The sequence below is a fragment of the Rhinoderma darwinii genome, chromosome 12 (assembly GCF_050947455.1).
Source record: "Rhinoderma darwinii isolate aRhiDar2 chromosome 12, aRhiDar2.hap1, whole genome shotgun sequence".
NCBI classification, from domain to species: Eukaryota; Metazoa; Chordata; class Amphibia; order Anura; family Rhinodermatidae; genus Rhinoderma; species Rhinoderma darwinii.
The window spans coordinates 78,173,256-78,199,954 of NC_134698.1; the positions used below are offsets into that span (position 1 = coordinate 78,173,256).

Genomic DNA, 26,699 nt, shown 5'->3' on the forward strand with positions numbered 1-26,699 from the left:
AAAGGTGCGCCACTGGGCTCTGTGCACTATTGGCGGCTGCAGAACAACCCATCAGACCATGCACCACTGAAGGGTGAGAATCCGGGCACCAGTGGAGACGATTGTGGCTAGTAATGACGTGTATAGTAGAGGTCACATCTCCCGTGATCTGGACCTTGGCCCCTGTATTTCTGCCTGGGCTCCGCTGTATATTGTGTGCTGCTCTGTATTATATTCCGCCGGTTACACAGTGTAGCGTTGTTCACCGCCAGCAGCCGCTTCCTCTAATGCTCTAGATAAATGTGCCGGTTCCTCCCGCACGTCCCCGCTCTGCGCACCCCGGGGACCGTCTTCTCTACAGCTGCAGCTTTGTACCTCTGCTCTCTGTTTGTCAGGTCGGGTAGTCTTTGTTTTCTGTCCAATTTATGATGGCCTGGCTTGTTACCAGAGCGGGGGGTCCCGGGGGCTTCCACGCTTCGGATGTACAATATACACAATAACTCCCGGCACTGAGATAGGATTTTCCTGAACAGTAGAAAATAATCACATGCAGTAAGCGGCAATATTTTACTTCCGTATAAACTTTTTGCACTTGTTTTATTGTTCTATATTGATAGAAATATATTTCGATAAGTGCAGCCGCCCCCACAAAAAAAAAAAAAAATCAACATACTCCTCTCCTAAAATACTCTGTGCTGATGGGGACACTTATCCTCCTACTATGTAACTCAGTCTGTGATTTTCCACTTGTCTCCTTCTCCCTCCTCACATCATACAATTTCCACCCCCCATGCAAGATCAGCGCGCCCTCTTCTGAAATACTCTGTGCCGCTGATGCACCTCGCTCCTCCCGCTGTATAACTTTCAGCCGTGATCTATAACTTGTCTCCATTTCCCTCCACACGTCATTACCCTGCCTCCTTATGTCCTTATTGATATCATCACATGAATCGACAGGTCTCTACCTCACACAAGGTCAGCACGCTGCTCTACTGAAATACTCTGTGCTGCTGAGGGACTATGCTCTATTTCTTGTCTCTATTTCTCTTCCCAAATGACCTGCCCCTTTGTTCTCTGGGTCTATTGGGGCCCTAGTTCCCGGACCCTCCATCTTCAGAAAAGATGTGCACAATTTATTTAAACTGACCTTATACAGCCCAATATTTTTGCCCGATCAGGTCAATAATGGGACCTTATAAAGGACTGCTAATAAATGATCTAAATCAGTCAACATGGTGCCAGCACAAGGAGGATGGGGGGTCCCAGAGCTGCCGGCTGGTGTGACCCCCCCCCCCCTATCTATGACCAGCAAAGCTTCAACGCTCATCCTGTGGATTGTGATATTGGATAGGATCGAAGCAAAATCAATTTACTGTTCTGTTACAGTCCTCAGCGTCTGACATCCCTGCTGGGTGTGACCGCTTGGCTCCTTCAAATTTATCTTGTGTTCTTCTGAAATTGTATTGGAGTTAAAGAAAATGTTCCCCTGCAGGAAAACTTTTACAATCCACCGGAGCAGAAACCTACAAATAATAAGAGGTCAGTGGGTCAAACCATTCCCATAAAATCTGTCCTCTGCAAGCGGTTACTCTGGTCTGTCCAGTGATCGCCAGACTTCAACTCAAGACAGCGGAAATCGTTTGTTCCGGAGCTCGGTGGACGGGCAGCTTAATGCGTTTATTCTGCAGCCGCCCCTTAAAGTTATTGTCTGGTTTAGAAAACCCGCCTTCCTATACCCTTCTAGGGAAATCTGAGTTATTAGAGGGGAGGATCCTCTGTTACGGTGCAATCCTCCGTTACAAAGAGCGTCTCTCCCTCTGGAGGACCCGTCCTGTCCTGTATTACACAGACAACGCATTGATATGAATAGACACTGTGTAATTCTTTATTTCTCCTGTGGTGGCGCTGCAGGGAAACTGAACACTTACTACCAGGGTGCCCCACAGTTTACAGCTGATCGCTGGTGGTCACTTTGTGATTTGCTTATTGTCAAGGGACCCTTCTTAAAAGTAACGAATGTCCAAAGCGTAGAACCCTTTAAGCAATTTGCAAAACTTTAAAAAAAACGGACAGGCATTGCTAGTAGAGCACCTGTCAAATTAAGAGGAGCTCTAGTCATTAATATTGAAGTACAAGATGTATAATAAATACGGCTTTGCCTACAGTGGGTTTAGGGGTGAGCGGAAAAAATGCAAAAATATTTCGGGACTGATGTACAAAAAAATCTACCCGTTGGGAAGTAGAGCAGAGACAATGGGATAAGCGGTCGGGTACGTGTGTAGGAAGGTCACGAGCGGACGAGAAAACCAAACAGAGGATATGGAGGGAGGCAAAGGACGCGGCAGGAAGGACTTTATTTTCGCCTTTCATTCGTCTCCGGCTTAGGACCAGGCGGTGGGAATCCATTATTATGCCTTATGGATTCGTTCTCCCTTTTCTCTCGGGCTTTTGATTATTTGACCCCTGAATGTTTTGTCAGTTCTAAAATAGAAGCGGCGTATAATAGAGGTTTACGTAACACGCTGGCAGAAATCTATAGGAAACTTAGCGGCAAGTTTATAATCGCTGCCGTGCTGCTCCGGATACTCCCCTCTCGTATGTAGAAAACGATTGCAATAAATTCCTACGTAACGTATTTATAGCATCGGATTAAATGCTACATTAAAACGAAATGATGCTGTTTTAGGAGGCCCATTGAGGTCCTGACATACGGCCGTGATTCAATTATAGCAGCGTTTCATGGGAAATCTCCATTAGGACCCCTGCACGTTGAAGATTTGTTTTCGATTTTACATCCGCAGGAAAGTAGAGGAGACTGCTGAACGTTTTCCGCACGGAAATCAGAGCATGCTGCGAAAATGAAAAGAAAAACGCGCCGCAAATCCGCTACATGTGTGGGTACAATAAAGCCCCGCGCACACGGTGGAAAATTCACGACGAGTTTTCTGCATCAGAATCCGCAAGTGTTCCGCTTGGAAAAAGACTCCCATTGTTGTTCAATGGGAAACTATCCCGTTCTTCATATGGGCGGAATTTTTAGCAAGCGAAATTAAAAAACGCGTAGCTGAAAAAAAGAAAAGTTACATTCTTGACAAGGTTTCCATGGCTTCTTCCTCTGCAAAATGTTGTTTTTACTGCAAAACCGCGGCAGGAATCTGAGGGTCAGCGTCAAATTTCTGCCGCGGAATCTCAGCCTAATCCATGCCAGATTTTTCCTCAGGAAAAATTCTGGGTGTGAACATGGCCTTAAGGTTTATTCACACAAATGGGTGTCAAAGTTTTTCATTTTCATTTGCCCCCGTGCGGAACCCGATTTCACAGATCCCTCGTAGACTTGAGTATATTGAGGGATCCGTTAAAACGGGCAAAAATAGGACTCACCCTATTTTTTCACGGTCCGTTCACACGGCCTGTTAAAAAAAACAAACAAAAAAAAACGGCCATGGGAATAGCCCCATAGAAGTACATTGATTTGAATGCATCCGTCACACGGCCGATTATTCGGTTCATGTGAATAAGCCCTTAGGGTACCCACACACTTAGCGGATTTGTTACAGATTTTCCACAGCGATTCTGCAGCAAAATCCGCACGTAACACGCGTGGATTTTGTTGTGGATTTTGTTGTGGATTTCACAGAGTAAAATCCGCAGTGGACCTCCAGATCAGAACGAGCATGGTGGGTTTTTGAACATGCTCTGATTTCCATGCGGAAAATGTTCAGCAAAAAAAAATCTCATCCACTTGCCTGCAACAGTTTTCTGCTGTGGAGTTTTCGCCCGCAAATCCGGACAGAAAAATTGCAACAAATCCGCTCCGTGAAGAGGGGACCTTCAAAGGGTTTTATTTGAGATGGGAAACAATCTGGCCAAGTGGGGGAAATGCCACAAAACGACAAAAGACGCATTACTCACATGTTAAATCCCCCCCCCCGACTACTGGGGCCCCACAAGTTCTGAGACTCTGCATGTCTGGTTCCCATTTCAGTTAGTGGCCATGCACGAGGTCGCTCTCTTTTGAAGCCATTTTATGGTTTCAGGCAAATAAGGAGTAATTACTTTACATAGAGCGTCTCCCACTCTGGAGGATCAACACATTGATATGAATGGACACTGTGTAATACTTCATTTCCCCTGTGGTGGCGCTGCAGGGAAATGAAACACTACCAGATTTCCCCACAGATGATCGCTGGAGGTACCAGCAGGGGGACACCTTTGGGCTTTGTTTATTAAAACTGTAACAATAAAACCAACTTTACTGCCCGTAACAACCAATCAGACCTTAGCTTTAATTTTTTTCTGAGCAGTTTAAGAAATTAAAGCTTAACTCTGATTGGTTGATATGAGCAACAAGGACATTTTGTGATTAATAAGACCTTTTGTGATCTGCTTAATTTCAATGGACCCTTGTGGCAAGTCGGGATTGTCCAAAGTGGAGAATCCCTTTAATATAAATGTAATATTCTCTCCAGAGTTTTTCCAGGAATACACATTGTCTATCTTTAGGATTTAATTGGGGTCCGACCTCTGGGACCCCCAGCAGGACAGAGGTTGTGGTATAAATGAGCAACATTACCATGTACAGCTACACAGAAAAACATTGAAGGGGTCCCTTGGTTCTGGTGATCGGTAGGGGTGCCGGGGGTCAGAGCCTAACCAATCAAACATTGATGGCCTATCCCAAGGATAGGTTATCGATTGCTTATTCCTGGTAAAACCCTTTAAGTAATATATAATATACAGATGACTTCAAATAGCTATGACTGATCTCCGAGACAACTTCTCTGGCTGAGCGGCAGCGACGTTGTGACACCGTGAGTGCATGTGGGCATCATAGAGGGCGCTCACTTAGGCAAACCCTTCCCTTCTATACATATATATTACATAGATGGCCATTGATTTGAATGGCTGGCATGTCATACTACATTTTCCATGTAGGGGGTATGTATGGCCAACTTAGAGGTGCCGACTCCGCTCCGACACCCGCTCCAAATGTTCCTACACTTCCCCCACTGCCCATGGGTGACTACTCTGTAGACCGCGACCGGCGAATCTGACTGGGAAAGCCCATACCTCTTTAGATTCCATAGACTTTGATATTACGTCCTGTGCCTTTAACTAACTAGTCCATTATGACCTGCGGAACCCTTTCACATAATTGCGTAGCTGAATCCCTTATATATGGCGGCGATAATTATTTTCTTGCAGCAGTTGATAGATTTGAAGATGATGTTAAGCCGCTCAACCGTTAATTCCGCGGCCGATAGTGAAGCAGGGAGGATGTATTGTCACATGGTGATATAAGGTTGGCTTATATTTTTGGGCCTTTTAAAAAAAAATAAAAAAATAAAAAAAATTCAAAAATATGGCATCACAATGTCGTGGAGAATTTATTTCTAATCTCAAAGCTTCAAGTTTAAATGGCTTCTGTTTCTTTCATCTCTTGGGAACGTTACTGCTCATTTAATCTTCTGTTTGATGGCAATTTAACCCATTTTTTGGCAGGAGCCGCACAGTCCTCTTTAAATTGTAATTCACCTACTTGTGCGACTGTGCGGCCGCTATTGTTAAATACCTTTCACAAATAGAAACGGAGCTAGTTGGCGTCTGTGCGTGGAGATTCTCAATGAAGGGGATAAATTGACTCAAAAATTGTAAAGCCCCCCCCCCACCCCCCTCAAAAAAGCAAATGTAAATCCTCGAGTTGTCCGAATTGCTATGACCTTTGCTCAGCTTGACAGATCTGTTACTAGAAATTTGGGTGGTAACCAACACATCTCCCATTACTGACGTCGCCGGTGTGATGACATCACCAATCCCAGCTTTCCGAATGGGTTCTGATTGGACACTCTCTCCATGTTGCGATGTGTTCCCTAATATCTTGGCCGATTTCTTTTCAGGAGTCTGAGAAAATCTAAGTGAGGACCCCATGGGAGCTGTAATGGCGGCCGTATTTGTTATAACCCAGTTTTAGCATCCTATTGAGCTCCTTGTATCTCATGGCTTACAATTTGTACAGTACCAGTGGCACAGCGGGAGGTAGAGGTCATTGCCAAACTACCTATGCAAGGAAATTCCAGATCTTATATGTCATGGTGTAATTGAAGACACCTTGGGATGGATGATGGGTATAAACCTCTGTACTATTGGGAAACTGCGGAGGAACCCCCAATGTTGACAAACATTAGGAGGGAGAAGCTGGGTCACACCATGCTCCTTTCCTACAAGGGATGGGAAGATGGGGCGTAAACAAGTGCCAGGGTGAGGAAATGGGTATAATACAGAATGAGAAGTGGGCGGAGAATGACACAATCACCATAGAAAAGGTGCCGGGTTAGGACTTGAAAATGAGGACAGTCCTAAATTTCCATAGTGGGATTCCCCTTGATGGTAAAGAGAACGGGGTGGGTGTTAGTGCCGCTATCCCCCAAAAAATCTAATATACAGTATACCAGGAGTGGACTGAGTCTGATCTGGGAATAGGACTAACCTGTGACCGCTTCAGATGGAGGTCCAACTCTGGGCGCTACCCTCTGTATACACCATTGGATCCGTGTTTCCCACCTGACTGCCCCCTCCTCTCAACCCATATACATTTCTACATCTACTTCCAGTGCGTGGTTATAGTCTTGTGCTATGTTCACTTGATGGGAAGATTCGGCCCTTCTATGAGACAGCGGGCTAGAAAATCCTAGTGTAAAGCCTCTATTGTTTCAGGCTCTTTCTGGACTTGTCTGCTGCCATCAACTTACAAGGTGAAATACCAGTTACGTTTCTTATTATAGACAACAGTCACTTACAACCCTTATACTGTCAGGATTCTTTTCAGCCCCGATCCGGCTATATAGTAATTCACACAAGAACAGTAGATAATAATTACGGAGTATATAAACACTCCAGCCGTATTACGAGCAGCGACACGATCAAGCAGAGCCGAGTCATTGTCAGGTAGAAAAGCTTGACGGGAGATGATATCGACAGCAGCCCCAGGTTCCTTCATTGCTCTGGATTGTGTTTACTGAGATCGCTGCGAAAAGAGGCTAAAGATTGCTGAATGTTGTGTCTTAGACCAGGATCACACACAGTTTTTATGTTGTTTTTGGCACAGATTTTTTGAGCCAAAGCCAGAAGTGGATCCGAAATGGAAGGAGAAGACTGATGCATCGCATTTCTTTTGTTTTGGACTAAAAAAACGTAATCACAAACTGCATCAAAACTGCGTGTGTGTTACTGGCCGAAAGATGTCAGCCATTGTGCGGAAGGAACCCCTATGTACAAGAATATAACTTGTATAATACTGCCCCCTATGTACAAGAATATAACTGCTATAATACTGCCCCCTATATACAAGAATATAACTACTATAATACTGCTCTCTATATACAAGAATATAACTACTATAATACTGCCTCCTATATACAAGAATATAACTACTATAATACTGCTCCTATATACAAGAATATAACTACTATAATACTGCTCTCTATATACAAGAATATAACTACTATAATACTGCCCCCTATATACAAGAATATAACTACTATAATACTGCCCCCTATATACAAGAATATAACTACTATAATACTGCCCCTATATACAAGAATATAACTACTATAATACTGCCCCCTATATACAAGAATATAACTACTATAATACTGCCCCCTATATACAAGAATATAACTACTATAATACTGCTTCTATATACAAGAATATAACTACTATAATACTGCTCCTATATACAAGAATATAACTACTATAATACTGCTTCTATATACAAGAATATAACTACTATAATACTGCTCCTATATACAAGAATATAACTACTATAATACTGCCCCTATATACAAGAATATAACTACTATAATATTGCCCTATATACAAGAATATAACTACTATAATACTGCGCCTATATACAAGAATATAACTACTATAATACTGCTCCTATATACAAGAATATAACTACTATAATACTGCCTCCTATATACAAGAATATAACTACTATAATACAGCCCCTATATACAAGAATATAACTACTATAATACTGCTCCTACATACAAGAATATAACTACTATAATACTGCTCCTATATACAAGAATATAACTACTATAATACTGCTCCTATATACAAGAATATAACTACTATAATACTGCTCCTATATACAAGAATATAACTACTATAATACTGCCCCTATATACAAGAATATAACTACTATAATACTGCCCCCTATATACAAGAATATAACTACTATAATACTGCCCCTATATACAAGAATATAACTACTATAATACTGCCCCTATATACAAGAATATAACTACTATAATACTGCCCCTATATACAAGAATATAACTACTACAATACTGCCTCCTATATACAAGAATATAAACTACTATAATACTGCTCCCTATATACAAGAATATAACTACTATAATACTGCCCCCTATATACAAGAATATAACTACTATAATACTGCTTCTATATACAAGAATATAACTACTATAATACTGCCCCCATATACAAGAATATAACTACTATAATACTGCTCCTATATACAAGAATATAACTACTATAATACTGCTCCTATATACAAGAATATAACTACTATAATACTGCTCCTATATACAAGAATATAACTACTATAATACTGCCCCTATATACAAGAATATAACTACTATAATACTGCCCCCTATATACAAGAATATAACTACTATAATACTGCCCCTATATACAAGAATATAACTACTATAATACTGCCCCTATATACAAGAATATAACTACTATAATACTGCCCCTATATACAAGAATATAACTACTACAATACTGCCTCCTATATACAAGAATATAAACTACTATAATACTGCTCCCTATATACAAGAATATAACTACTATAATACTGCCCCCTATATACAAGAATATAACTACTATAATACTGCTTCTATATACAAGAATATAACTACTATAATACTGCCCCCATATACAAGAATATAACTACTATAATACTGCTCCCTATATACAAGAATATAACTACTATAATACTGCCCCTATATACAAGAATATAACGAGTATAATACTGCCCCTATATACAAGAATATAACTACTATAATACTGCCTCCTATATACAAGAATATAACGAGTATAATACTGACCCCTATATACAAGAATATAACTACTATAATACTACATCCTATATACAAGAATATAACTACTATAATACTGCCCCTATATACAAGAATATAACTACTATAATACTGCACCCTATATACAAGAATATAACTACTATAATACTGCCCCTATATACAATAATATAACTACTATAATACTGCCTCATATATACAAGAATATAACTACTATAATACTGCCCCTATATACAAGAATATAACTACTATAATACTGCCCCCTATATACAAGAATATAACTACTATAATACTGCCCCCTATGTACAAGAGGGGTCTCCTGCAGTAATATGAGGACCCTGTGTGGGGGCAGCGAGTTTTGATGTACTGAACATAAGATTTTAGTCTATATTCCGCATGGAGAACGTCTGCTATCTGCTGCTTGTGCGCTGTGTGAGCTGCAGCCGTTGTTGCGTGACATAAATAATGTAAACACTTATTTTGCCTCCTCCGCTGTGTGAAGTACAGGGTGTACTGCAAGACAATAAAATTCTTAACAGACTAAAATTAAATTATAAGGCGCTGCGCTCGGAGGGGACGCTTCTGGAATATCAACGCTCAGTCTCCAGCTTTCTCCGAGCGAGGGCAGAGAAAAAAAATCACCGGGCCTGACACTCGGATATGTGACAGTTTGACAGTTCTGTGAACAATTTTTACTCCATCAAAACTGAATGAAACGCAGGAGGATTCCACAAATTGCCGTCTCTTCTGAAGACTTGTAGCAGCAGGTGAAGACGGATCCTTTGTACATACAGGATCAAATCCACACCAGGCATTATAAAAAGCACAATCCAGAATGTAGCGCTCAACTTTTGCACATCATTTTATAGTTCAAATCTTCTAATAATGTTGAATAACTTTTCAAAAAATTGCTTTTACTTATATTGTACTGATCTTCCTTATACTCTGGTCACATCCAAAGCGGCATTTAGTATACTGATGGAATCCTTTTAGATCCCGTGTTGGTTCAATCCCCTGCTGTGGTGTCTTGTAGGAGGTCTACTCCAGGCACGGTATAGAAGTCTGATGTAGAAACAAATCCTCATCACCCACAATGCACCTAGGGCCACATTTATTACAACAGAAAAAGTTTTGGCCATAATGACCAATCAGAGCGCAGCTTACATTTCTTAATTTGCTCTGGAATAATGAAAGCTGCACTGTGATAGGATGTTATGGCAAACAAAGCCAGATTTTCTACTAAATTATGATGTTAATGGTGTGTCTGTCAACACAGTGCTGACAGATCCCAAGTGGCGAACAGCAGAATTTGACATTTTCTCTAGATGGGATTAGAATATTATATACGATGTAACACAGCAATAGCACAAGATAAACTAAGAGAAGTATATACAAATACTATATATAGATGCATTCAGCGTGCGTCCGTTTTCTAATGGTTGCGCTACAAAAAGCCTCTGTGTAGCCCAGGCGTTAGGAATTCAGGCAAAATACTAATGTAATGCACCACACCCTAAGAGTGTCATGCACCGCCCCCCTCAGGCCCTTCGCCAGGTATAACACAATGTATCAGTGTTGCCTGGAGTGATGGAAACCATCAACAAGCAGGTATAGTCTTATTATAGGTATGCTTTTTTTTAATACTTGAATGTAATGGTCGTAGGCTTACAGCTAAGACACTTTGTGTAAAAACGCACAGGTATTTAAAAAACGAAACAATTTATTTATTTATTTTCACAGCATTGGAGAACGCAACAAAAACGCGCAACGTGAACCCGCCCTAAGAATCGTTCACTCAAATTACTAGAGATGCATCATGAAGAGAATAGATCCATCAGCAGCAGCTTGTCTATGGTTTCCAATTCACAATCCTGGACATAACTGCACATCCTGGTACGGGGGTTGAAGCATGAAGCGTGCTTACGCGCTGAGCCCGCTTCATACGCTGCAGTGTATTACAGCCCCCACCTCGCACGAACGGCCAGTAACAGAGATCACGCTGTTGATGGCCGTTTCACCACTTCGATGCCGCAGTCAATAGCGACCGCGACATCTAAGCTGTTAGAAAAAGGGGGGCTGTCCCCTCAGACAGCGCATATGCCCCCCAGCAACGCGATCACGGGGTGCCGATGGTTGTTACAGCAGCCCGGGGGCCTATTGAAGGCACCCCCATGTCTGTCTTCTTTCTTCTATTAACCGCGGCCTCAAAATGAGCCTGTAAAAAAAAAAACAATCACTTCGATACATTAGTATCTGCAGATTGCTGGTTCAAATCCCCCGAGAGGGACTGTTGAAAAATGCTAAAAGAAAAAATTCGAATTTTTCCTCTATAGTAATGTAAAAAAAATAAAAAATAAACAGTAAAAAAAAATTGGTATCATCGCGTCCATAACACTCCAAACTATTACAATATACCATTATTTAACTCGCGCAGTGAACGCCGTAAAAAAAAACAAAAAAAAAAACCACCAAAATCTAAAAATAAATGTAATAAAAAGTGATCAGAAAGTTGTATGTACCAAAAGTCAGTACCAATAACAACTAGAGCTCGTCCCGCAAAAATGTCCTCGCACCGCTCAATCAAGGAAAAAATTAAAAAAAGTTCTGGCTCTCAGAATATGGGGACACAAAATGAATTTTTTATTTTAACAAAATAGTAGTAAGGCAAAACCCATTTCTGTAAATCCACGCCAACCAGTGCGTCACTCCCAAGCCGAAAATGCTGAGAACGTTAAAAACTTTAACAGAAAAAAGTAGATGTCACTAATGAAATCCTAAAATATCGATCTACCCTGGAAATAAATATGCCAATCTCGACGTAGACTTATGAATGATAACTTGCAGGAAGGTCGTTTCGCATAAAATCGCGGTTATTCAATTTAGAAGCGGTTGCCACATTGGCTCCTCTGTGAAGGTGACATATTGGATAAAACGACAATTGTCACCCAGGGTTATGTAACATAATAATAGCTCAAAGTTTGAATAAAACTGCTCAAGTTCTGGACAGAGCCGAGCGGACAGGAGACGAAGTAGTCACTATCCTGGCACAGCGTCCTGGCGAATGGTAGAAGTTACATTAGTCCGATCCTGACTGAGCGAATATTAATAACGTATCCTAACAATATGTCATCAATGTTTGCACTGATACACCCCCTTTAAAAAACATAGGTCTTACCTTTCTGTCAGCTACATATGAAAAACTATGTCGGAGGAGAAGCTAGCTACTTCCTCCTTACGAATGTCATTATTGAAAAAATAACTTCACAGAATGCTTTGTGTTTCAACTTAATTGGAAAAAAAAATAAATTGGTTAGTTTAGAGGCTACGAATGAGGGTGAAGGCCCTGGTCTGTCTGACACATCAATGATGGACCGATACACATTTGGTCACCGATACCAGATCAGGTTTCACAATTTACAGGCGGAGTTCCAGTCAACAACATCTCTGCCCAGTGAGAGGGGTGGTAGGAGTACGGTTCTCTCAATATGACTGACTACTAGTAAGACCAGAAAAAGTAAGAAGCATCTGGGTGGCCGTGTGACAGAGAAAACAGAGCATGAGAGCTAACATGGCTGACTAGGGTAACGGTCAGAAAGCTACTTCCGGTCTCAGTAGCAGAAGTCAGGAGAACTTTTTCAGTATCCTTAGTGCCATGAAACGGGTGTCCCAAATGCTGAAAATAGGAGTTATTGGTTGACAGACGGCTTCCTGTCATGGGCAAAAGATGAAACTTATCTTGATGAGCTTCACTGCAGGAGTCGACCAAAAACCTCGATTACAGATTTGTCCTCTTCCGATGCCTTTTCTTCACACAGTAATTACCGGTGTACGAACGGTCGACTCACAAGATCAGTTCTATCACCCCCCACGGGAAACATTAAGATATCAATCTCTTACACGGCTGTAGCATTCAATGAGTTACAAACTCTCCCCGGCACTGGAGTGCTAATGAAAAATGAAGATCTGACCTGTTCTTAAAGGAATCCTGAAAAGGATCCGTAACAAGGTATCCAGAGATAATAACACTCACACTGAGCAAGGAGGGTAAAAACATCATAAAAGGAATACGGCAAACTAAAAGAAATGACCGGCACGGCACTCACCCAGATCACTCGTGTGACTTTAATTAGCGTATTATTCCTTATCCACAAAAAACACATACAGGATAGCTCCATCCACAGGTGCGGAATATGGGCGTCTGCCGTATCTGCAGAAGGAGCCTGCAAGGCCTATTACCTGCTAGTAGTATGCCGCACCTGAAGTGACGCTCGTATTTGTCTATGGGATTTGTATAAGAGGTGAAGTACCGATTATCTCTCATTGTAACGCCACATCCTAAACAGGAACACGTCAGGATAGTAAATTAAAACTGATAAATAAAAAAAGACGACGTTCTAAGGAATTGTAGAGCGTATGATCTACTTCTTATCTATACAGATACTAATACATGTCCATAGGGGGCAGTATTATAGTAGTTATATTCTTGTATATAGGGGGCAGTATTATAGTAGTTATATTCTTGTATATAGGAGCAGTATTATAGTAGTTATATTCTTGTATATAGGGGCAGTATTATAGTAGTTATATTCTTGTATATAGGAGCAGTATTATAGTAGTTATATCCTTGTGTATAGGAGGCAGTATTATAGTAGTTATATCCTTGTATATAGGAGCAGTATTATAGTAGTTATATTCTTGTATATAGGAGCAGTATTATAGTAGTTATATTCTTGTATATAGGGGCAGTATTATAGTAGTTATATTCTTGTATATAGGGGGCAGTATTATAGTAGTTATATTCTTGTATATAGGAGCAGTATTATAGTAGTTATATTCTTGTATATAGGAGCAGTAGTATAGTAGTTATATTCTTGTATATAGGGGCAGTATTATAGTAGTTATATTCTTGTATATAGGAGCAGTATTATAGTAGTTATATTCTTGTATATAGGGGGCAGTATTATACTAGTTATATTCTTGTATATAGGAGCAGTATTATAGTAGTTATATTCTTGTATATAGGAGCAGTATTATAGTAGTTATATTCTTGTATATAGGAGCAGTATTATAGTAGTTATATTCTTGTATATAGGGGGCAGTATTATACTAGTTATATTCTTGTATATAGGAGCAGTATTATAGTAGTTATATTCTTGCATATAGGAACAGTATTATAGTAGTTATATTCTTGTATATAGGGGCAGTATTATAGTAGTTATATTCTTGTACATAGGGGGCAGTATTATAGTAGTTATATTCTTGTATACAGGGGCAGTATTATAGTAGTTATATTCTTGTATATAGGAGCAGTATTATACTAGTTATATTCTTGTATATAGGGGGCAGTATTATAGTAGTTATATTCTTGTATATAGGGAGCAGTCTTATACTAGTTATATTCTTGTATATAGGGGGCAGTATTATAGTAGTTATATTCTTGTATATAGGGGGCAGTATTATAGTAGTAATCTTGTATATAGGGGAGCAGTATTATAGTAGTTATATTCTTGTATATAGGAGCAGTATTATAGTAGTTATATTCTTGTATATAGGGGGCAGTATTATAGTAGTTATATTCTTGTATATAGGAGCAGTATTATGGTAGTTATATTCTTGTATATAGGGGCAGTATTATAGTAGTTATATACTTGTATATAGGGGGCAGTATTATAGTAGTTATATTCTTGTATATAGGAGCAGTATTATAGTAGTTATATTCTTGTATATAGGAGCAGTATTATAGTAGTTATATTCTTGTATATAGGGAGCAGTCTTATACTAGTTATATTCTTGTATATAGGGGGCAGTATTATAGTAGTTATATTCTTGTATATAGGGGGCAGTATTATAGTAGTTATATTCTTGTATATAGGGGGTAGTATTATAGTAGTTATATTCCTGTATATAGGGGCAGTATTATAGTAGTTATATTCTTGTATATAGGGGGCAGTATTATAGTAGTTATATTCTTGTATATAGGAGCAGTATTATAGTAGTTATATTCTTGTATATAGGGGGCAGTATTATAGTAGTTATATTCTTGTATATAGGAGGCAGTATTATAGTAGTTATATTCTTGTATATAGGGGACAGTATTATAGTAGTTATATTCTTGTATATAGGGGGCAGTATTATAGTATTAATCTTGTATATAGGGGCAGTATTATAGTAGTTATATTCTTGTATATAGGAGCAGTATTATAGTAGTTATATACTTGTATATAGGGGGCAGTATTATAGTAGTTATATTCTTGTATATAGGAGCAGTATTATAGTAGTTATATTCTTGTATATAGGAGCAGTATTATGGTAGTTATATTCTTGTATATAGGGGCAGTATTATAGTAGTTATATTCTTGTATATAGGGGGCAGTATTATAGTAGTTATATTCTTGTATATAGGAGCAGTATTATAGTAGTTATATTCTTGTATATAGGAGCAGTATTATAGTAGTTATATTCTTGTATACAGGGGCAGTATTATAGTAGTTATATTCTTGTATATAGGAGCAGTATTATACTAGTTATATTCTTGTATATAGGGGGCAGTATTATAGTAGTTATATTCTTGTATATAGGGAGCAGTCTTATACTAGTTATATTCTTGTATATAGGGGGCAGTATTATAGTAGTTATATTCTTGTATATAGGGGGTAGTATTATAGTAGTTATATTCTTGTATATAGGGGGTAGTATTATAGTAGTTATATTCCTGTATATAGGGGCAGTATTATAGTAGTTATATTCTTGTATATAGGGGGCAGTATTATAGTAGTTATATTCTTGTATATAGGAGCAGTATTATAGTAGTTATATTCTTGTATATAGGAGGCAGTATTATAGTAGTTATATTCTTGTATATAGGAGGCAGTATTATAGTAGTTATATTCTTGTATATAGGGGGCAGTATTATAGTAGTTATATTCTTGTATATAGGGGGACAGTATTATAGTAGTTATATTCTTGTATATAGGAGCAGTATTATAGTAGTTATATTCGTGTACACAGGGGGCAGTATTATAGTAGTTATATTCTTGTATATAGGAGCAGTATTATAGTAGTTATATTCTTGTATATAGGAGCAGTATTATAGTAGTTATATTCTTGTCTATAGTAGCAGTATTATAGTAGTTATATTCTTGTATATAGGGGGCAGTATTATAGTAGTAATCTTGTATATAGGGGAGCAGTATTATAGTAGTTATATTCTTGTATACAGGAGCAGTATTATAGTAGTTATATTCTTGTATATAGGAGCAGTATTATAGTAGTTATATTCTTGTATATAGGAGCAGTATTATAGTAGTTATATTCTTGTATATAGGGGCAGTATTATAGTAGTTATATTCTTGTATATAGGAGCAGTATTATAGTAGTTATATTCGTGTACACAGGGGGCAGTATTATAGTAGTTATATTCTTGTATATAGGAGCAGTATTATAGTAGTTATATTCTTGTATATAGGAGCAGTATTATAGTAGTTATATTCTTGTCTATAGTAGCAGTATTATAGTAGTTATATTCTTGTATATAGGGGCAGTATTATAGTAGTTATATTCTTGTATATAGGAGCAGTATTATAGTAGTTATATTCGTGTACACAGGGGGCAGTATTATAGTAGTTATATTCTTGTATATAGGAGCAGTATTATAGTAGTTATATTCTTGTATATAGGAGCAGTATTATAGTAGTTATATTCTTGTCTATAGTAGCAGTATTATAGTAGTTATATTCTTGTATATAGGGGACAGTAATATAGTAGTTATATTGTATATAGGGGGCAGTATTATAGTCTGTATATACTTGTATATAGGAGCAGTATTATAGTAGTTATATTCTTGTATATAGGAGCAGTATTATAGTAGTTATATTATTGTGTATAGGGGCAGTATTATAGTAGTTATATTCTTGTATATAGGGGGCAGTATTATAGTAGTTATATTCTTGTATATAGGAGCAGTATTATAGTAGTTATATTCTTGTATATAGGGGCAGTATTATAGTAGTTATATTCTTGTATATAGGGGCTGTATTATAGTAGTTATATTCTTGTATATAGGGGCAGTATTATAGTAGTTATATTCTTGTATATAGGAGCAGTATTATAGTAGTTATATTCTTGTATATAGGAGGCAGTATTATAGTAGTTATATTCTTGTATATAGGGGGCAGTATTATAGTAGATATATTCTTGTATATAGGAGCAGTATTATAGGAGTTATATTCTTGTATACAGGGGGCAGTGTTATAGTAGTTATATTCTTGTATATAGGGAGCAGTATTATAGTAGTTATATTCTTGTATATAGGAGCAGTATTATAGTAGTTATATTCTTGTATATAGGAGCAGTATTATAGTAGTTATATTCTTGTATATAGGGGCAGTATTATAGTAGTTATATTCTTGTATATAGGGGGCAGTATTATAGTAGTTATATTCATGTATATAGGGGCAGTATTATAGTAGTTATATTCTTGTATATAGGGGGCAGTATTATAGTAGTTATGTTCTTGTATATAGGAGGCAGTATTATAGTAGTTATATTCTAGTATATAGGAGCAGTAGTATAGTAGTTATGTTCTTGTATATAGGAGGCAGTATTATAGTAGTTATATTCTTGTATATAGGGGCAGTATTATAGTAGTTATATTCTTGTATATAGGAGGCAGTATTATAGTAGTTATATTCGTGTACACAGGTTGCAGCATTATAGTAGTTATTTATTGCATCATTGAGGCTCATATTCAGATTGGAGTTGACCTTTTAAGGTGTACAGTATATAGTATAAATCAGAATTATAGATACAGCAGTGGGTATTCTACTATGAAATTATTGATATTCTGATTTTCTTTAACGTTGTTCTTCAGGTGTGGGATGCTGTGGACTCTGGTAAATCTCTGTGTACGATCTCATGTCACCGCGCCGCTGTACGTGATGCACAGTGGTCAGTCTGCGGCAAGCGAATCCTCACTGGGGGCTTTGACTCCTTCCTGCATGTAACAGATGTAGAAACAGGTGAGTTTAGTCAGATATGACAATTATTCAGTTGGCCGTTTTCCAAGGATTTGAAGAAACGTTAAGTTTCCTGGTATCCTGATAAATGTTCATGACCTGAAGGTAAGGCACTTTTGCTGCTCCTCTCATAACTCCTTGCACTTCAGCACTTTTTCAAACACTCTGCTAAATGCAGGGGTTATTTAGCACAGTTGATGAATTGAATGCTAAAAATGCAGTAAAGACTGACACACAAAGAGCAGAAATAGAGGACTTGGGGGGTGCAACAATACATCTATACACTGTTCAGGGGCTGCTGCTGTAACGGATGTCACTGGTACTTGTGAATTATTTCCTCTGAATAATTTAAACATCATTGTAGTTTTAATTTAACACCGAAGCGTTTAGCGCTGTAATGTTACCGTGATTTCTAGTCGATTGTGATCTCATCTGATTTTATACACACAATTACCTTCCCCCTTTCAGTGTCTTGCTTTACTGTGTTGCAACAGCGGTAACATAATTACTATGTCAGGTACAATTTGTTACATTATGTGTCATTGTAATGTTGGGTTTGAAAATATGTTTTGACGAATGAGAACATGTGGCAGCTTCGCCGTAATCTGTCAGCAGCCAAAAATATTTCATACAGGACATTATGCTGTAAATGTTACTTGTGTAATTGCATCATTATTAGCACAAAATATCCCAACTGAAAAATATGTACGGAAAATGACCCCCCCCCCCCCCCGCATGTAATGTAATATCTCCTACATGACCACCAAAAGTATGTGGATCCCCCCTTTCTACTTTTTGAGTTTGTGTTTCGGCCGCACCCCCTACAAACAGATTCATAAAATCAAGCACACAGCCATGCAATCTCCATAGAGAAACATTGCTAGTAGTATGGGTCGTATTGAAGAGCTCAGTGACTTTACGCGTCATAGGATGCCACCTTTGCCACATGCCCATTTGGGAAATTTCTGATCTGCTAGATCTGCCCTGGTCACCTGTGAGTACTACTATTATAATCTGCTAGATCTGCCCTGGTCACCTGTGAGTACTACTATTATAATCTGCTAGATCTGCCCTGGTCACCTGTGAGTACTACTATTATAATCTGCTAGATCTGCCCTGGTCACCTGTGAGTACTACTATTATAATCTGCTAGATCTGCCCTGGTCACCTGTGAGTACTACTATTATAATCTGCTAGATCTGCCCTGGTCACCTGTGAGTACTACTATTATAATCTGCTAGATCTGCCCTGGTCTCTTGTAAATGTAATTATTATCTGCTAGATATTCCCCATGTCACTTATAAGTGTTATTACCTGCTAGATATGACCAGGTCACCTTTAAGTGCTATTATTATTTGGTAGATCTTCTCCAGTCACCTGTACATGTTATTATAATCTGCTAGATCTGTAATTGTTATTATCTTCTAAATCTGCCCCGGTCATCTGTAAGTTCTATTATGATCTTCTATATCTTTCCTGGTCACCTGTAAGTGCTATTATTATTAGCTAGAACTGTCCTGGTTACCTGGATGTGTTATTCTTCTCTGCTAGATCTTCCCTGGCTAGCTGTTAGCACAATTATTGTGAAGTGGAAGCGTCAAGAGTCATAGCTCAGCCACGAAGCAGTAGGCCCCACAAACTTACAGATTGGGGCTGCTGAGTTCTGAAGTGCGGGGTGCGTTAAACTCACCTATCCTCTGTTGTATTGCTCAGTACAGAGATCTACACGGCCTCTGGAAGTGACATGAGCACCAGAACTATGCACCCGAAGCTTCATGACATTTTTTCCATGGTAGCTGCACACAAGCCTAAGACCATCATGCACAATGCCAAGCGTCAGCTAGAGTGGTGTAAAGCACGTCGCCACTAAACTGTGGATTAATGTGTTCTGGAGGGGTGAATCACGTCTCACTATCTGATGGAGGAATTTGGGGTTCAGTTTTTTTCCTGTTCCAGCATGAGTGTCCCTGTGCATAGAGCGACCAACATAAAGACATGTGGTGAGGAGTATAGTGTGATGGACCTCGAGTGGCTGCACAATGCCCGAACCTCAACCCATACAACACCTATGGGATGAATTGGAACTGAGATTGCAAGCCCAAACTTTTTCCCCAACATTAGCGCCTGACCTCACAAATAACCTCTTGGCTGAATGGGCACAAATTCCCACAGACACTCCAAAATCTTGTGGAGCCTTCTCAGAAGAGTGGAAACTTTTATAGCCACACAAGGGGCCATATTTATGGCAATGTTTGTAAAATGGGATGTCCAACAAGCTCATGCAGGTGTGATGGATACTTTTGGTTTGATAGTATATTTCACATTGTGAGATCTCTGGTATCTAAACAGATCTGTGTCCAGACTGTGAATGACGCAGCTCTCTCCTTCCCCTCTTCCAGCAGGAAGTCACAGCACGAACTAAAGCACCAATCCGCAGCTGAAATGCATCTAGCGAATCGGCTATCTTAAATCAAAGCCATATTTGTTATTTTGAGACCCTGTTACTGGGGACACCAGTCATCAAAGCCTGGACTAAACGAGCCTATGCTGTCATCAAACCCTTGAGCACTGAATCTCCAAAAATTCTGATTTTATATACCCTGAACAAAAATTTTTCAGCATCTTTAATACATATTACATGTTATGTAATCTAAATAGGTCCAAAATGTATTTCGGACCATACCTACATAGGGCATTGGAGACGGCACTAATGATACAAAGCTCTGAATCAGCTCTCATTGAACTCCTTATTAAATGTCTTCAGTGAGCTCCCCCTTGTGGTGATTGCAGGCAACCACATAGCTATGTGCATGTAAGCAGAGGATTTGGAGCTGTGTTTCAGAATAACTGACTCCACCCCCTAATTAGATACAGTATAAAATGAATTGGCACAGGATTTTGGACCGATTTTAATACAATGAAACATTTTTCCATGAATTTGCAAACAAACCCAGCTTCCTTCATACCTTTCGCTGCCCCTCCCCCACCCGCAGCAGTCGGTATGGCGTTCAGGATAACAGCAGTTACAGTAGCGTAGATGTTGGAAGTAGTTAATAAAAATGCCACGGGGAGGGGGATTGTGACATCAGAACATGTCACGACGAACGCAGACTGTAATTAGGCTCAAAAGCCTTTTTAAATTACAGTGGGCTCGGCGTGGCACGCCGCCGTTTATACGATGCAATCTTCCTCAGCTGTCAGGCACTTTGCCGAAGGTTTTGTTAATAAACTTTTTGCATAAAACTACTGACTCGTGCTCATAATTACATCTCAAACAGTGTTGTCATGGTAACCAGGCACCCCCCACCTTTAATATCTCTGTTATTTTCCATAGGGAAATTAAGTGCGTCCGTTCACACGTTCAGTTTGTACATTAAAACGGGGAATTAATGCAATTTGCTCTAAATTAGATGCAAAGACAAAAAAAAATGTCAAATAAAATGTACACATGTATTTTTTTTTTTTTAACAATGGGAGAATTACAAAAGAAGTTGTGAAGTTAATCAGTCACCGCTTTCTTTCTTTTTTTGTTACAAAACTTTTTTTTTTTTTTTTTTTAAAGGGAAAGACCTGTTCACTGCCAAGAATCCATGCAAGATTAGCGCCGTCCGCTTTCACCCGTGTGATCCTAATCTGTTTATATGTGGCGGTTTTTCCCCCGCGATAGCGGCCTATGACGTACGGATGCGTAAGGTATGGAATCCATTCATTAATGGCTACTCATTCCCAGTGCATGTTAGAAAGGTCACCCCTCCCTAGAAACGCCTTTGGTCTTTCCCTTAAGGTGCCTGTACACATTCTATCAGGACTGGCTGACTATGTCATTTATATGGGGGTGTCCCGACCTTCCCTCGACAGCAGATGTTGGGTGAGGGGGGAGATCGGGCATGTTGAATTTCATGTCAATCCTTTATCTTTGCGGGAAATCATTTTTGCCTCTTCCTATTAAAAAAACGGGCACGCTTGGCCGAGCGTAGGGGGGCTATCAGGAGGAATAGCTGTCGGCAAAATCCTGTTGTAAGTGTATGGGCACTTTAAGGCTGCTGTTAGTATTTAAAGGGGTCTCTCATCAGGTCCCCTATCCTTTTGTATTTGCTTTATATATATATATATATATATATATATATATATATATATATATATCCCTGTATGCAAAGCCCAGGTAAAAGGAGGGGGGTGGGGGTCCTGCAGAAACTTTCTCCTGTAGGAGAGGACCACCATCCATGTTCCCTATTTGGGCTTGGGGCCACGGGCCGATGGGGCGCCGCTGCTAGTGGAGACTCTCATTTTACAGGACCTTTGTGTGTTGTACATTCAGCAAGTGCCATGTAATATGTGCCGGTAGGGAAATCAATTTGCCCGGGGGGATGGGGGGGTTGCGGACGGAACAAATGTCTCCCCTAAATCGACAGACCCTTTATTTACTCCTCTTGAATTGTGACAATCACTCTACTGTTCAGGAAAATAAATGAAAAATAATTCCTGCGTATTTTTCCACATGAGATCAGCCACTTTCTCCTCCTCACAAATCTCAGATCAAACTTGTCTCTGACTGTAAGGCAACTGGTTGCAGCAGTAGCCCTCCACCCCTGGTCAGTCTGTAATCTATGAATACAGCGACAACTGGGTGTTACTATTCCCCTGATCAGTAGGGAGTGGCTGGCACTGTCAGCACTGATTGGACAGAGTGAGAGACGGTGTATGGACCCCCCATTGCCAAGTAGAATGGTAACACCCATTTATGTATTCATTCATACATTTCCAGGAGGAGTAACCGAGGAACAGCACAACGTATAGTTTAAAGAATAAATGCTCCAGGATTGGTATCTCATAGGGAATGCAAGTATTTACTAAAGCCGACATCTCAGGGGAGCGGACAGGTCCTCGTGCCTGGCACTGCTGAGGTTGGCATCGGGTCTGCTGTCCCTCCAGGCTGTTTTATAAATTTTTGAGGTGCAAGCCCCCAGATTCATTGTCACTGATGCTCCCCCTAATTGTGGCGTTTTTTGATTTAACTGTATTGCTAGGTCATGCCAGGGGGAAAATAAAATCTGAAGGGTCTTATGGTTTAAGCATCACATATTCTATGAAACTGGAACAAAACTGATTGTTGTTGTTGGAGTTCCCCTTTAAATACAAATTATTGTTTAAAAAAACAACAACATTTTCTTCCAGTTTGTTATAACTCCTCTCAATATGATCGACACATGAAAAATTAAATGGGTGGTGAGTGCCCTTTAAGAGCTCCCCCGAAGTGCTCGTCAGAGGGCTGTGACATATGCCCCCCCCCCCCCATTCTGAACCCTCCCATCCATAATTCACATGGATTTACCAAGGAGTCGGGGTGCAGATCTATATTTTTTTTTTGCCCCACTGGACATCTAATTTAAAGGGGACCTTACATCATTCATACCACAAATTCGTAACACCTCGTGCCTCACATTAATAAGTGAAAGGAAGCAGTTTTTAGTTTCTTTTTTTACAGCGTACACATAAATGGCGCTATAAATTTGTTGTGCAGGTTATTACGGCCACGACGATACTGAATATTTTAATGTTTATTGTAAAAATGGGTGTATTTTTTTTAAACTTCTTTATTTAACTACTTTTTTTGTACTTTTTTATTTTTAAACTTGAATGTACTGGCATATCTATATACTGATCGTACACAGACAGCTGTTAGGATATACCTCAGTATGCCCTAACAACAGGAAATATGGTAAGACAGCCCTGGGGTCCTTCAATGGACCCTGGGCTGTCTGCCCATATATGGTATGTCCCTCGATCGCATCACAGGGATTCCCTGTGACGTGATCCGGAACATCCCCCTTCTCATTTTCCCCATGGATGCTGCGGTGGTGGTCCGCTGTGATCCCAGCATTCAAGGGAATAGTGGCGGAGATGAGAGGTTTCTCTGATCTCCGCCATTAGGGAGGGGCTGCGGCTGTGTAAAATATCCATTGCTCCGCTCCTGACAATAAGTGTGCGCGCGGTCAGCATGATGTGATGAGGCCGGCGCTGCACTAATGAGCGGCGGCGCCGGCCCTGAAGACAGAACATGTGTCTGCAGTGCACCTGCCATGTTCTCTATCTTCAGTGCCGGCCGCATCACGTCATGCTGACCGCGCGTGCACACTTTCGGGAGCGGGGCAATGGCTGTATTACACGCCCGCAGCGCCGCTCTAACTACATTCATATTTTACAATACTAAGCAGCACGGCCGCACAGCTTAATATCGAAATACAAGAATTAAACGTATTGAGCCGTTTGAGGGTGCACGGCATCGAAATAGTACCGATATTTTGATGCATCGTGTAACCCTATGGGGGACCCTTCTCACTTATTAGTGCAGGACGATATAATAAGTTTTTCCAAAATGGACAGCGCCTTTAAATTTGAATGCATGTGAAGTCGCCTTCATTTTTTTCCTATACTATTTATATGGCATTTAACCTTTTAATGACCAGCTGTCTACATGAACATTGCTATGCCACAACCCATCCGTAAAGCAGCTGCCACCTGTTGCCAGTCATTATAGTTTGAGAAGATGCAAAATGCACCAAGTCCTTCTCTCCATCCGTAATTGGCTGCGCGCCGGACTCTGCCGCGAGCCGTTTGCCAGTCGGCTTGTCATTGTCGCCTTTGTATCCTGAAATTTATGAATGACACTGAAGTGCCTGTTTACAGTGTTTGGCCGCTGTCCTGAGAAGAATTTCTATCTCCGCATTACACTGGGCAGGAATAATTCTGATTAATTACTGCGGACCGGCGCCTAATTACCATAACGTTCGCTTGACAGAGCCAGAGGCAGCCTTCACACGCCGGGGTCTCGCTCGTTTCGATGGTGATATATCGTGTAGATTTTTTTCAATTCCTTTAATGAGATTTTTGCAAATCAGCAGAAAGGACAACATTTTTTTATTATAGTTTTTGGAAATTTTTGTGTATTCGCAGTGTCGGGCTGGGGTACATTGGGCCCCTCCAGACTCAATTATCCTGATGGTCCAGCCGTCAAATGTACACAATAAATTTATGTTCAGTATTTATAGGACCTTTAAAAAAAAAAAAAGATCCATTCAGCAGGGGGGTTGGCCTTGGGGTTGTCTTTGTTGAACCACGTCGGCCCTGTTGTGACTGGGCCTCATAATTGTGTAAGAATCTGGGCCCACCATAGGACCCTCTTGTGGGACAGTCCAACCTTGTTGGCAGGTACCAAGTCAGGTTGGTTGAGAGTCTATTGATCCCAACAAATTTGCCCATAGCTTCTGAACTTTTTTTGTAGCAAAGCCATGTTGTCCACAAAACACAACACCGAAGGTAGCATAGGGCGTATGTAGGGCATATGTAGGGCGTATGGAGCAAGGGTTACATTGGAAGTGGAGATCCCTTTTTCAGGGCGGCTCCATGTCCCAACTGTTACCCATCAACATTCCCATAACAAAGTCTCGTACAATCCCACCCTTCCCATCACTGGTTGGAATGAAGAATGGTATGAACCTGAGGCCATTTCTCCCCCTCCCCCTTGTTACTGTACATTGTGGTGCCCATGGAAAAGAGGAGTGTTGTACAGGGCACGTGCCCATATGGAATGGAGAAGGACCAACCTGAGATAAGATTGAGCCCCCTTATGGTTTCCAAAGCAGCCGTCTGGGATTCCTCTTGGAGAGTGGAGTTATTTCTCCAGCACCGCTCCAAGGTGTTACCAGTTATCTTCAGAACAACGTATTAGAAGTGACCCTAACATTGGAGGGAGGGCTCTCCGATAAGAATGAGAGGGTCCAATTATGGAAGCCGAGCGTTCGAGCAACTACGAGACGAACAAGAACTCACCTCCATCTCTGATTATAAACAATATATATTGTAATAAAAAGGCGGGGCTGTGACTACTTTCATTAATTTTAAAGGGCTATTCTCATCATAGACATTTATAGCGCGTTGAGGATACATAAATGTCTGATAGTTGCGGGTCCCACCTCTTGTCATGACCCCGGTCCCACCCGGTGAGTCGGCCTCCGCGTCCTGGCGGAGAATGAATGGAGAGGTGTCTGCCCCAAGTGGGCTAAGCTGTATCTATAACTCCTATAGAAGTTAAGCAAGAGCTGCGCCAACCTCTTTATTCATTCTCCACTTGGATGCGGCGGCGGCTGCCTCATCGGGCGGAACAGGGGCCCCTATTCTGGAGATAGGAGCGGGTCCCGCCTCTGAACCTCCTCCTGTGGATATGCCACAATTATCTATGATGGGAATACCCCTTTAAGGAACAGGAGACTGGTTGTCATGATTAATAAGTTAAAATGTCATTAATGTTGTCCAGGTGGCGGAGAAAACCTGCAAACTAAGTACAAGGTAGAATGACATGGTGACGGGGTAAGTGTGGTTTTGGGGGGTAGAAATAAGTTAGTTGGATGTCAAGTGCTTAATTCCACTTGCTCCTCAGCAGTAACAGAAGAAAGTTCTATCACTAATTACTAACTTTACTTAATTGCATGTAATTTGTCGGTAATAAGTCACAATTAGAACATGGTGATTCCATTTTGCTCCTGGCATTGGTACAGTATGGCACGCGCCAGTCTACAAG

General features: G+C 40.1%; 1 protein-coding gene across 5 annotated transcripts in view; it reads left to right on the forward strand.

The window, feature by feature from the left end:
* The window catches only part of WDR25 (WD repeat domain 25), a 75,638-nt gene that overhangs the window by 19,103 nt on the left and 29,836 nt on the right, over positions 1 to 26,699 (forward strand). For 4 of the 5 annotated variants that reach the window (XM_075844229.1, XM_075844228.1, XM_075844227.1 and 1 more), the window contains exons 3-4: positions 17,977 to 18,124; positions 21,684 to 21,814. The exons of the other annotated variant lie outside the window; for it this stretch is intronic. In XM_075844229.1, the coding sequence (XP_075700344.1) occupies positions 17,977 to 18,124; positions 21,684 to 21,814 (279 nt within the window). The remainder of the gene's footprint in view (positions 1 to 17,976; positions 18,125 to 21,683; positions 21,815 to 26,699) is intronic. 5 annotated transcript variants of the gene reach the window in all.